This window comes from Homalodisca vitripennis, chromosome 5, assembly GCF_021130785.1.
Source record: "Homalodisca vitripennis isolate AUS2020 chromosome 5, UT_GWSS_2.1, whole genome shotgun sequence".
In the NCBI taxonomy this organism is placed as follows: Eukaryota; Metazoa; Arthropoda; class Insecta; order Hemiptera; family Cicadellidae; genus Homalodisca; species Homalodisca vitripennis.
The window spans coordinates 142,413,730-142,426,911 of record NC_060211.1 but is presented as its reverse complement, the minus strand read 5'-3'; the positions used below and the strand labels follow the sequence as shown (position 1 = coordinate 142,426,911).

The following is a 13,182-nucleotide window of genomic DNA, read 5'->3' as shown; positions in this document are numbered from 1 at the left end:
ATGGTGTCGTCTGTTGTCTTTAAACTGTTCGTCCCTACTCATTCACTCTTCAATATCAGTTTGATTTGTCCCATTGCAACCAGGAAGTCTGTTTATTAAATTTATTAACGGTAGATCGTCATCTCATCATCATTTTCAATTTTTACACACTCCGATTTTCTTCCATGATTTCTGGATTGTTTCTGGTTTAATTTTGCTCCAAGCTTCAGCGATCCAATAAATTACATCCTTGATTGTGACTCTTTTCAGGAAATCTTTTATGGTTGCCTCTCCTTCAATTGTTTGAAACATTGATTGCAACAAACGGCGTCTGTACTTTTTTTTCAAAGTTTCAAGTACGCCTTGGTCCATAGGCTGAATGAGGCTGGTCACGTTTGGTGGCAAAAACATCGTGCGTATGCCATCGCATTGCAGTTCCCCTTCATCTGGGTGTGATCCTGCAAGTGTTAAGATGGGCTTTAGAGGGTGTAGGTTGCTTTTCGTCAAAAACTTTTTTTGTTTCAGGAACAAATTCACTAAAAAACCAGTTTTTAAAAATTTGTTTGTCCATCCATGCGTTTTTTTGGTTTTTATAAGTTGCTGGAAGCGTTGAAATAGACATGTTTTTTAAAACGCACGAGGCTTAGCAGACTTGCCAATGACAGTTAGTTTTAATTTATGGCTTCCCCGACGCGTTTGAAGCGGCTAGCACAGTCAGTCTCTCTTTACTATTTTTTGTGACCCGGAGCAGCTTTTTCGTCCCGTGAAGCTAGAGATTTTGATGGCAAAGTTTTAAAATTCAAACCAGTTTCATCACAGTTGTAAATCTGATCAGGTGTTAAATTTTCACTTTTTATAAGATTTTTTTAACTTTTCACAGAAACTGAACAACTGCCTCGGAATCCGCCGAGAATTTCTCCCCACAAATTTCTAACTGCCTCACGCCATAACGTTTTTTCCAACGGTTCAAGCCATCCTACACTTGCCGTAAAATCTTCCTCACCTTTCATTGATTTCATGGCGAAAGTACAATGCCTTTTCCTGTAAAATAGGTCCGGAAATAGGACAACCTTTGTTTCTTTGTTGACAAAACCATAAAAATAGGGCCTCGCTAGTTTTTTTATACTCTGCTTTCTTCATAGACTTCCGCTCATTAGTACACTTTTCCGAGCACTTTTCTAATGCAAACTTTTCAATTTTATCGCGATTCTCCTTCGCCAGTCACCAACTGGTCACTTCACCAAATCCGTACTCGGCAGCTAATTTTTTTAACGTTTCACCTTTATCGAGTCTTTTAAGAGTTTCTAGTTTTGTTTTTATCGGTACAAACTTTCTTTTACTTTTTGAAACTCATAGTTCACTGTACAATGAACACATAAACACTTCAGAAAATACTTTTTTACTAAAACTTAATATTTAGACAAGTACTGTACGTTGTAAATAACAGACGGGTAAGCGCACTGCGATCGTAATCTAGAACAACCGTACCGCAGTCGAACGTGATGAGCAACGGACTGAATTATTTTTTAGACAATACGGGGGCGCGATGTTCCCGTGGCCTTGACAATAGGGTGGGGGTGGGGCGGTGCAAATGAAGTGGCACTGATGAGTCAGGCCTTCCGGCTTCTCCAAGTAGCCTAGCACTCAGTTTACAGACATGCGCTCGAGTGTGTTGTACAAATATATCAATATCACATTTTATTTTTTTACATGTGTTGGCTCGGATTTAACGGAACCTCGGACTATCGAGACTCGAACTATCGGGACTCTACTGTATTGACATTTTCACCAAAACGGTCAATGTCTATACAGTGCGGTACCATTTATTGGTTTTAACATTTTAACAAAACCATTGAAATTCAGCACAATGCCATTTGTAAATATGGAGAAAAAAATTAGTCTTTGTTTGTCTACGATTTTGTATCCAAGCAATAAAAACTTTTAAATACTGTCATTGAATTAACAACTGCTAAGAAATAATATTGTGATAATAGTAATACTTACATTTTTATTGTACTGCAATACACCTGACAGTTTTTCGTTAACTGAAAAGAGTGGATTTCAATCCTCGAAATATAATGATCATGTTATATTTTTGTAACATATAATGATGGCAAATGTCTAAAATTTGATTACCCTTTCAAATCATCCGTCGTCAAAAACAAACTTTAAAGAAACAATTTAAAATAAGTTATGTATTTAGTATCTATAAAATCCTCATGTTAGAATTGTTTCAATTTTAATTAACTGTCCTAATAAATTTGAAACAATTAAAGTTAAAATGTAGCATTTCTTACTTTTATGTATTAGATATTTCTGTACAGGGTGGAGAAAATTCTGAAATGTGCACAATTCAGGCTGCAAAAGGTCTTAGTGGGTGATGAATGGTTTCATTCAATGCGTGGCTCTTAGGTTTTGTTACCTCTACCGGTCTGTTGACAACTTGAGTTAACAGTGAGAAGCATGTATTTAGCGTCAAAGTTTTCTATTTTAGGAATGAATGTTTTGTGATTGCTTAGACCCTATACTAGACTGGAAATAAATTGTTATATGGGCCAATACCTTCAGACAAACTGTGAGTGTGGTAGGATGAAGGACAGGAGTCCTTTCATAAATCTTATCTTGAGAACATTGGAGCAGTAATATCTCCAATTTTGAAATTCCCTCAGCTTCTGCATGTAAACATTCATCTGCCCTTAGATTTTTTAATAGTTGCAATCATTACCATGGCATTCATTACACAATACAAGTTTTCGATTTTGAAGGGACTTTTTGTACGTGATGTGACTTCAGGTCTTGGAAAGACATATGCCTAAGGCACTCTTGAAAATGTTTCTGAGGACAGCTGTTTTCCTCAGTGTTGTAGCTCATTTTCAATAATTGAAAGCATTAACAAATAGAACGTGTGCTTTTGTGCTGACTATCAATCCTGAGAGTTTGTTTTATTATGTCTTTGGACTCAAGTCCCACGTAGTGCTGATGTACAGTCTCATCTGCTGCAATTCTTGGTTCCTGATATCATTTAAAATTATAAGGTCACAATGACAGTGAATTTAGTCTGTGATTTCAATGTATTGGAGGAATTTTTCCAATGATTTGATGAATTGGAGTTGGGGGGACATTTGGTTCCAACAAGAGAACAACAGTTTAGAAATCAGTTTATTCAATGTATGGGCAATGGAAAATATAACTCTCTGATACAGTTTTCGAAATTGTGTGAAACAAAACTTAGGCATGTACGTACCTGCATTGTAAAAACAAATTACAAATTGTTGAGTCATAATATGGTATTATTGTGTTTTGAAAACAGGAAATTGTGTTTCCGCGTCCTGTATTTTATCGTTTTTACATTTCTGGAATGACTTGGTTCAGAACTCAGTATCCGTGGTTAAAATTATGTTTATATACAGAATGAAAGGAAGTATATTCTATAAAAAAGTTTTGATCTTTAATTGAGTATAAATTTTACTGTGTAGGCTATGTTATGTTTGGTAATCAAGAATCAGCAGTTAATAACCATTGTCGATGGACCTCAGATGCAGATGATAACATTTTAAAAATAAAAATGTTGAAGAAAGATATTATTTGCAAGACATTTAAAAAAAATAACCGAAAATGCTAGTATGTAAAACAAAAGAGTGATGTGTCTATATATACGTAAATCATTATTGATTAATCAATATTATTATCATTCAAACAAATATAAAGTCAACTATAAGAATTAAATATGTTGAATAATTGCTTTCTAATTATTTAATATGATCAACAGTTTGATCAAAATGTATGTTTTATCTTTAAAAGTTGTATCTGATCAAAAGTAAGTAAAATTGAAGCTTTATTTAGAGTGTGTATTAACTGACAATGAATGCTGTGATATGTGCAGTGTAACACGCGCTCTCAATGGACCAAGTGAAGACTGGGTGCGACGAACCTACTCTCCCACTGCCAGCCCCAACAGCAGTATTCTCAAGAGGCGGGCTGACCCTCAACCCCTCAGCCCAGACTGCTCACCTCCCTCGAACAAGGTATATAAGGCACAGAACCAAATTACAGTTCCTGTTGCATTGAATAGATGTTAGAAAAACTGTTTTTTTATTATTACGAGCCGGCCTGCATAGATGCAATCTTAAGTTTTTCCCCATAAGAAGAGAGTTAAACTTAATGAACTCTTAAAACCCGTATTTCTTATCATAGTGTTATGGGAAATCCAAGTGTTTTTTTTAGTTTTTCGAGTAAAGCTTATACTCTCATTATTTGAATGATGTAGTACAAAAAGTTAAGATTTTTTCTGAATGACCAATAAACATATGAATAAAATTAAAAATATGTTTGGGTTTATATAATTGTATCTTTAAATGAGACATCTTCCATAAAAAGTAAGGTGTAATAGTGCACACGGTTTAATATTGTCCTAATGGGGCTAAAATCAAAATGACCACCACTAAAGCCGGCTCTTGAGGACCTAGAGGGCTTTCTTAGAATTGGGTTGTCTGTGTGATAACTCGAAATAGAAAGGTCACAGAAATTTGCATCTTTGCATGTAGGTTCCTCTTGGTCGAAAGAACAACTCAATTAATTTTGGTTAAAATTATGTGAAAAAAATTAAAATTAAGGTAAAAATAAAACTCGTAACATTTTCATGTTAGAAAAGGTTTTTGGGTAACCATGATGGCAATGAGAAAATGACAAAATAAACAAATTTTTAAACAAAATTAAGTACAATTATTTGATGTTTATCATGAGACATAGAAACATATTTTATGAAGTTAATTTGTTGGATTGGTTGTTAAGACTTTCATAATGTTCTGCCGTGTCCTATGTTATCCCATGTTATCTCATGTTATCCTATGTTATCCTGTTGTATCAATTTATTTATAAAAATAATAAATTGATAATGATGAGACAGTAGAAAAATGTAGATCACTATTATAAACATTCATGCTAATAAGCCAAATGTTATCATGTGGAGACAGGTGTTTTAGTTGACAGGAGTTGTGCTTACCAAGGAACTGAAGAAACATTTTTTTAAATTTACTACTATTTATTTTGCAATTAAACTGTGTTCATATGGTTTTTTAGACATTTTAGTTTTGTCCAATTGTTCCAATCAGTTTTGTGTACTCTGATTTGTATGGGTGTACACAGCTTCTTAAAAACTTATCACAATAAAATAAGTTTTCGTTTGAAATCATTAATAAAAAAAATTATATATAACATTGATATATATATATATATATATATATATATATATATCTATATAAAATCATTAATAAAAATATATATATATATATATATATATATATATATATATATATATATATATATATATATATATATACTACTCTTGAACTAGTTTAAAAAAGTTGTTCTTAAGTTTAAAGTTTTCTGCTGTTTATAGAAGAAACGAGTGAGTTTTCTGGATCCACCTGTCTCTGAGAGTCTTCTGTTTTGTAAAAGAACTCCTGGCAAAGGACAAATTCAAAGGCCTGAACCAAAGCAAGGTATTTAATCTGCAATACTTATCTTCCGTACTTAATCTTAGCTAAGAAAATTGAGAGCTTTTGTAAAATAATGAGTCTTTTGGCAGATGGAAAATTTCCCCATAAAGAAATTTCCCAACTTAAATGACTAAAAATATGAGCATAGTACACACTTAACAAAACATCAACATATATGTTATTGTTCAACACTCTCAACAAAAACAAACCCTTGGCCACTCAAGTTGCAACTTGATCAGTATGAGTAACCCATCTTAAATTATCTTGAATATTGATGCCCAGAAACTTGGTGGATTTAAAATTATGTACGTTATTACAAATATTAAGTTTAAGATTAATAACTGTATCTTGATTTAGACAAAGTTTGTTGGTAGCACACCAATCAACAATCTCACCAGTTTTTTCATTCAGTAATCTCTGATTATCAGTTTCCGTCACTACAAACATTTAGACCTAGATCGTCGGCAAACATAACTGCTAACCTCCTGGCCAATGAGGTTCACTGGTAGGTTATTAAAGTACAGTATGAAAAGAGTAGGCCCCAGGATAGAGCCTTGAGGTACACCATGTGACATTGGAAGAGTTTCTGAAAAACATCCGTTTAGGAAGACAGACTGGTGGTGATCAGCAATACAGGATATAAAAAAAAGGTAGAACATTATCTTAACCATACTGAGATAGCTTAGAGACTAGTATGTTGTGGTCAAAAGCTTTTGATAAATCAAAGGATCGAAACATAACACTATTTTTAATTTTAATATTATTTAATTAATTATTTACAAACTCTTGCACAGCATTGATAGAACAAAAGTTTTTTCTAAAGCCAAACTGCCTTCTGAGAATACATTATTGTCCTCCAAAAAAGTAACAACTTGTTTATGTATGAGAATTTCAAAAAAATTTTGTTATCACAGGCATTAGATATAGGCCTATAATTTACTTTAAGATTCAAAGCACCTTTATTATGTACAGGTACTACTTTGTTAACTTTCAAGATTTTTGGGAAGTAGTTATTGAAGATGCATAAGTTAAACAAATATGCAAGTACTGCAGCAATATCATTAGAGGCTAACTTAATTATAGGAGCATTCAGTCCATACAGATCTAAGCATGTACTATTTTTTAAACTGGCGATAGATTTGTAAACACCATAAACAGAGAATTCCTTAAAATTACAATTATTTAACATGTCAGTTCTACAAGAGACATGTTTTGTTAAATAAAAGTTACTATTATTGTTTCCTGCAGGAATATTGCAAATCAATTCATCAACACGAATAAAATGATAAATAAAAAATTAAATAATAAAATATTCGTTGAACTGTTTTGCATTCAAATCTTGGTTCAGTTCATTCTCTATAGATTTGCTATTTGGTTTTATGGTTTTATTTACAATACTCCACGTGGCTTTGGTTTTCAACATAAGGAAAGATGTGCTGTTAGCAGCATAAAGAGCCTACAAAGTGGTGGAAGATGAAAAAATCTAGAACAGCTTGCAAGAAGTGTGAAAGAAGATTGCATGGAATTTATGTTATCCATATAATGTGTACTAAAGTTAACGCAAATTCATTGTATTTATTTTGTAAATAATTAGCTTTTTATCAGTGCACTGAACTAGAGTAGGCCTATCTGAAAAATATTTGGCTTAGTTCACATGAGTCCAATTTTATCCATCCATTGTTGGAAAATGTGGTATTTAGGATTTTGCAGAAAATGTATATAAATGTGTAATATTCCTAACTGAGAATTTTCTTGATAGTCATATTTTTGTAGTTACACATAAACATATTCATTGTAAAAATAGATATGACTTTACGCCTCAACATTTTGTTGTCAATGACCAAGAGTTGTGTAAAACTATTTTTTTTCAAAATTTTCAAATTTTACAATACTTATTTTAAGTGTTTTGCAATCTTTTTTGCAAGGAAATGACATATATTCTGATAGCCTATTTTATAATATACAATGTAAAAAACAGGTAAAGTATATTGTATGTGGTTCCTAAAATATAGCAATTTCCCCAAAATTCTGCAAATCCCTTAAAAATAGCCTGTTATTGCTGGTTTACTTATTTTAATATAGTAGACTTGGTCTCTAAAGGGTTAAAAGCAATATTTTTTGCAACCGTAAGTCAAAACTTTATTTTTACCTTAAATAATCTACATTGACTTTTTACAAAATATTAAATTTATTCTCAGTATTAGATATATATAGATATATATATTTTTTTGTTTTGCTAATTTTTAACTGAATACAACACTGTTACATGTTTCCCGATTTTTTCAATCACAGAATCTTTAATGGCCTAGATAACAAATTACTAAATGTGACTCAGCTAACCCACGTAATGAATAATAAAAGATGAATAATAAAAGGTATGACGAGTGTCTGGACTTGTAATTCAACATTAAATTATTAACATTTAAACTATTTATATTAACCATTAAAAATTCAATTCTAGTAAACAAGAACAATGTCCTATAACTAATGCATGTTTTAGTTAATATCCAAACTTTCCATACAAGTACAGAGCATTTCTCAGAGTGTTACTTGGCCCTAAAATGTTAACAATTGCATGTGTTGATTAATATTCTTTAATTTTCAGAGAGTGAGAGTGAAGATGTTCCCTCACAAGGGTCCGTTCAGCTGATTTGTCCTGTAGACGATGCCAAGAACCAGTTACAGGCCAGTGTCTACTCTCCACTGAAACAGTGTTCCGACCCACTCTCGACTGTGCTGGAGAGGATTGTGTCAGTTCAATGGTTAGTGACATGTTCCAACAGTTCTATTTCATAACTGAGCTAGTTCAAATAGTGAGATCCTTTCATGATACCAAAGAACAAAACAAATTTATTGGAAAATTAAAGCTAGCCATTGATGTTTGCTAAAGTATGGGATGTATCTTTGAAGTTTGAACTTTATTTTTGTTGATGGAAGGATTGTGAAGGAAACAGGATCGTAGGTGGTTGATCGATCGATGAATGCAGATGTATTTTGCCCTGTATTCTGTAGTTCAGTTTTAATATACAAGTAATAATAACAATAATAACATAAACAATTTTGCACTAAATTTTTTTATTTAGTACAAAATTGTTTATGTTATTATTGTTATTATTACTTGTATTCAGTTGTGTGGGTCCGAAGATGTTCTCATTGAGAAGAAAAGGCCTCACAAAAATAAAAAACTTATATTATTGGAAAGTTTGTTTAAATTAATAAATAGTGCTGTGTTTAGTTTTTTATTAAGCGTATGTTTTAGAATTAGTGAAGTTGACACACAACATGGTAGTTGTGATTCCTGACTTAAGCGTGTTACAACGCTCTTGTATGCTTTGTTTATTTTAATCTAGTTTTTAGTTACGTGTTAGGTTAGTTATTTACCTGAAGAAGAGATCAGATTGCAGATCTTGAAATGTAGTGTTACTGAATTTTTGTATCACTAAACTATGGCAAATGTCTGGAAAAATCCTGTTTCTCTCACTATCTTTGAAGATTACCCTTTTGGTTGTGCAATGTGATATATTTTATTGTGATCGTTTTTTTTTTTAGAAAACCCACATTGTAGTAATCAGACTGTTTTATTTTAATTTAATCACTGTACCTCACTGATGTATTAAAAAAATTTGGAATCTATTAAATTCCTGAATATGTGAGTATTCAATATAAAGAACAAGTTTAAAGATCAGCAATGGTAATGTTTGCAGGGCCTCGGAGCTAGAGAGCCAATTACTGAGACTAGGTGTGACAACAGTTGGGCAGCTGAGTGCACTGACAGGGGCCACAGTGGAGAGGTTGCCCTTCATTCCTCCTAAACTAGAGAGGCTGAGGAAAATACTGCAGGTTAGCCAACTTAATTACTAGTTATATTTCATACTGATGTGTTATTAAATTTTAAATTCTTAAAAAAAAATAGTATCAAAGCTTTTTGTAATAACTACATTTATATTAGTATTTTAATTTCAGAGAACAGTTCCTTATATTTGTCTGTAACACTGAACAATTTATAAATTTGAATTTCACTCAAGGTTTAATCTACATGCAATTGGTTCATTTATTACTGGTTTGTGATGGTTCAGTAAACTTTAACCCATTGAGGTAGTAGTTATATGAGCCTCTGCAGGTCTGGTAGCAGCAATTAATTTAGGTGAAAATGTAAGTGTTTGGTTATAACATAATAACTTTTTTTGTTTACGATAGAGCAATGAAATTTTAAACATTGTTTAAAATAATCACCACTATTTCTTTAAATGTTCCACACAAAAGTCGGTATCTATGGTAACTATGTTGTTCTAAGGTGAGATTCATAGTTCAAGTCAAATTTACTTTCCTTTTGCTCATCCTCATAATCTGAAGAAAGGATAATATCATCCGAGTTGTCCTGGCCGGGAAATATTAGATAACCTCCAACTTCAGGGTCTGAATCGTGTACAAGTAAATTAGTGAAAAGGTTTCTAGATCGGGGTATAATGCAATCTTCAAAGGTTTCATCACTATCACTGTCACTTGAATTATACTGACAATCGCTGTGGAACACGTTATCAACTTCATAATCACGCATGTTTTCACACTCCGTCATTACACATAATGTAAACAAACAGTCAGAGAGCACAGTGTACAAAATGAGCTGATCAGCTGTGAAACAGACACAGAATACTTTAAAAAATCAGGTTAGCCACAGTATGAAAACAAAATTATTTAATTGGTTGTGGCAACTAAACACTTAGTAAGAGACATACCAATGATATCTAGCGAAAATATGGTGAACTAAGTGAACAGTGTAATGTCCAATGCCGACTACATAACCAGCATGTGACTCGGCGTTTTGGTTCCTGGCCAAGCGCCACGTAACAAGTGTGTGTGTCTGCCTCATTGGGTTAATTGGGTGCCTGTTGAAGCCAATGAATAAAAGTGGCACTAACTTATTGTAAATGTTGGAATTTATGTTAAATGTCACTAAATTTGATGTGTACAGTTCAATGTAAAGGGAGGATGATCCCTCATTGCCAAAGGCTACTTGAAGACTAGATTTCATGTGTTGGATTGACTTTTAGAAGCTGAACAGGCTTTAACTGGACCAATACACCTCAAACCTGTAATCGCCCGAGTACGAGAGTAGCCTATTTCCTCTCCTTCCTGTGGTGGTGATTCCTTGAGATCTCAGCAGTGGTCCTTCATCATCCTGAATATCCTGTTATTCCCCCATGATTAAAACCATACAAGGTTCTAGGTGCTTCCATATATAGTTTCTTACTGTATATAACAAAAATGGTTCAGTTTATAGCTAAAATTAGCTTTCAAGAGTTAAGTTTTAGGAGAAACAATAAAATTTTTATTTTTTTCAGAATTACGACAATGAAATTAATGAAAGAGAAGAAAGTTCCAAAACTGAATGCATGTCTTTAGATGAAGAAGAAGAATGTGTTACTCCTCCTATTGGTAAGTTCATACTCAAACGATGATGAACTTAATTTAGTCCAACCATTACTATAAAATTGGAAAAGAATATAAAATTAAGATGTGTGTGTTGCAGATGAAATTTCAAATGCTATTGCACCATCAGAAGAGGCAGCGCCTTCTGAGTTTGAAGCATCGACCAAAATACCGTTGATGGCAGGAAACACATCTTCTATGGCAGAACAGATAAAAAGTAGTATTGAGTCAAACCCAGATCTTATCAGTGAGCTGGGACAAAGGTTAGATGTAGATATTATTATGTCCATTTTAAAATGTGCAGTGACCAAACTGAAAACACAAGATGACACGAGGTAACACAACCTTCATAAAATGGTGCACAAGCTGCTAATGTACAAATTGTTGTAAAATATTTTATTTAAATATATGTAAACTAGGTGTATTTCATTCGTTTAATACGTGTATGAATCATTTTTCAAATGTATTTTATTGCTTGTTACACTTAAAATTATTGTACAGTAAACATGTTTGTAACTGGTTAGCGAACCCATCCAGATTTAGAAATAATCATTGAAATGATTCATACTGCTGTTAGAATGACATGACAAGTAAAACATGCAAAAGTATTTACTAAACAGCAATTAAGTGTTTGATACTTACATAATAGAGATTTCTTATCAGTTTCTCATTAAAATAAGACAGTTTTATAGCATAAAAATAATTTTACAGATATTTATAATGGTTTTTAATTGTTTACCTGTAGAAAGTACAATTAATTCCGTTGAATATTTTGTAACAATTTACTGGTTATAATTGTTTACTAATGCAAAGTAAATATTAAACATAATTTTCTTAAAAATAACAATTCTATTATGTTCTACTCTCTAATTAAAATTTCAAATACAAACACATATCAAGAAATAAAATATTTATTAATACTTAGTTTTATAACTTGAACCACTTATATACTGTAAATCTTGTAAAATGTTCTAAATAGTTATATGTAGTTTTTTTATAGTTTTGGTTTAATAAAGTCTGCAATTATTAATACTTGTTCGGTAACTGAAATTTGTGTTTTTTACATGCTTTTGGAAATGTTTTGTATCTTAATTAATGCAGACAAATTTGTTTAGATTCAATTTGGGTTTTATTGGAGTTCAAGGTAATTGCTAGATTTATAGCTTCCAATTAACTGTGCATAGTATTTATTTATAATGTATACTTTATATACATTTATTTATTTTTTCATCAATTAAAGGTTCAGATACCTTTAAAATTAGGTAGTTTTGTTTTATACCAATGGCAAACAATGTATTTTGTAAAAAAAATAAAATTATGATAATTACAGTGCTTTGTGTTATTTGTTATTCTATCCGTAGTTAATAAAAAGGTTTAAAAATTGTGGTTGTTAGAGAAATACTATAATTGTATTGGTTACAAAACAGATTGGTGCTCAATGTGGGTGAGTAAGCGTTGACCTTAGTTGACCTTCAATCGCTTGGTGGTGAGTGTAGCAGCGCAGCTCACCACCACACCACCACCTACGTTTCACTGACAGCATCTTCATTCTATTATTATTATTTTGCCTAATTTTCAGGAATTTTTGCTATTCTAAGTGCACTTCCTACGTTCTGATAATATAGACACAATACGGGGACACTTTATATATTACGGGGATGTCCACGCCTTTTTAAAGTTTAGTTTTGTGTATTCATATTAGGAAACAAAATTATTATAAATACACATATTATAAACGCACCAAATTATTTATAAAACTTCTAATGGGTGATTTAAAAAGAGCGCCGGTTTTGATATATTATCAAATTAAGAGATTTATTTTAATGAAAATCTGAAATCAAATACATAATACGTTCATCTAACTTTCCGATTTCATGTATGAAAAGTATGTCATGCATGTGTCCTCCTCTGCTATGCTGGCACGCAACAACTCTGTCCATGAAATTAGCCATGACTGCACAACAAGTTTCCACTTCAATTTTGCCGACAACCCGTCGAATTTCCTCCTTCAACTCATTGATGGTTCGGGGTTTATTGGCATAAACTAATGACTTTAGATAACCCCAAAGATGAAAGTCACAAGGTGTTAAGTCACGACCGTGGTGACCATTGATGGTCGGAATTACGAGAAATGACGCGATCCTGAAAGCGGTCACGGAACAACAGAATTGTTTCACGGGCAGAGTGGCAGGTGGCACCATCCTGCTGAAACCACAACTGGTCAATGTCTATGTTATCTAAATGAGGCCACAAAAACTCCCAAATCATCGTACGG

General features: G+C 32.5%; 1 protein-coding gene across 1 annotated transcript; it reads left to right on the top strand.

The window, feature by feature from the left end:
* The first annotated feature begins 358 nt into the window (after positions 1 to 358).
* On the top strand, positions 359 to 12,239 carry LOC124363641. Its single transcript, XM_046818901.1, has 7 exons — positions 359 to 429; positions 3,863 to 4,004; positions 5,378 to 5,480; positions 8,083 to 8,239; positions 9,182 to 9,317; positions 10,820 to 10,913; positions 11,008 to 12,239. The coding sequence occupies exons 1-7, from the start codon at positions 359 to 361 to the stop codon at positions 11,244 to 11,246; spliced, it is 942 nt and encodes a 313-aa protein (XP_046674857.1). The 3' UTR covers positions 11,247 to 12,239.
* The last annotated feature ends 943 nt before the right edge of the window (positions 12,240 to 13,182 follow it).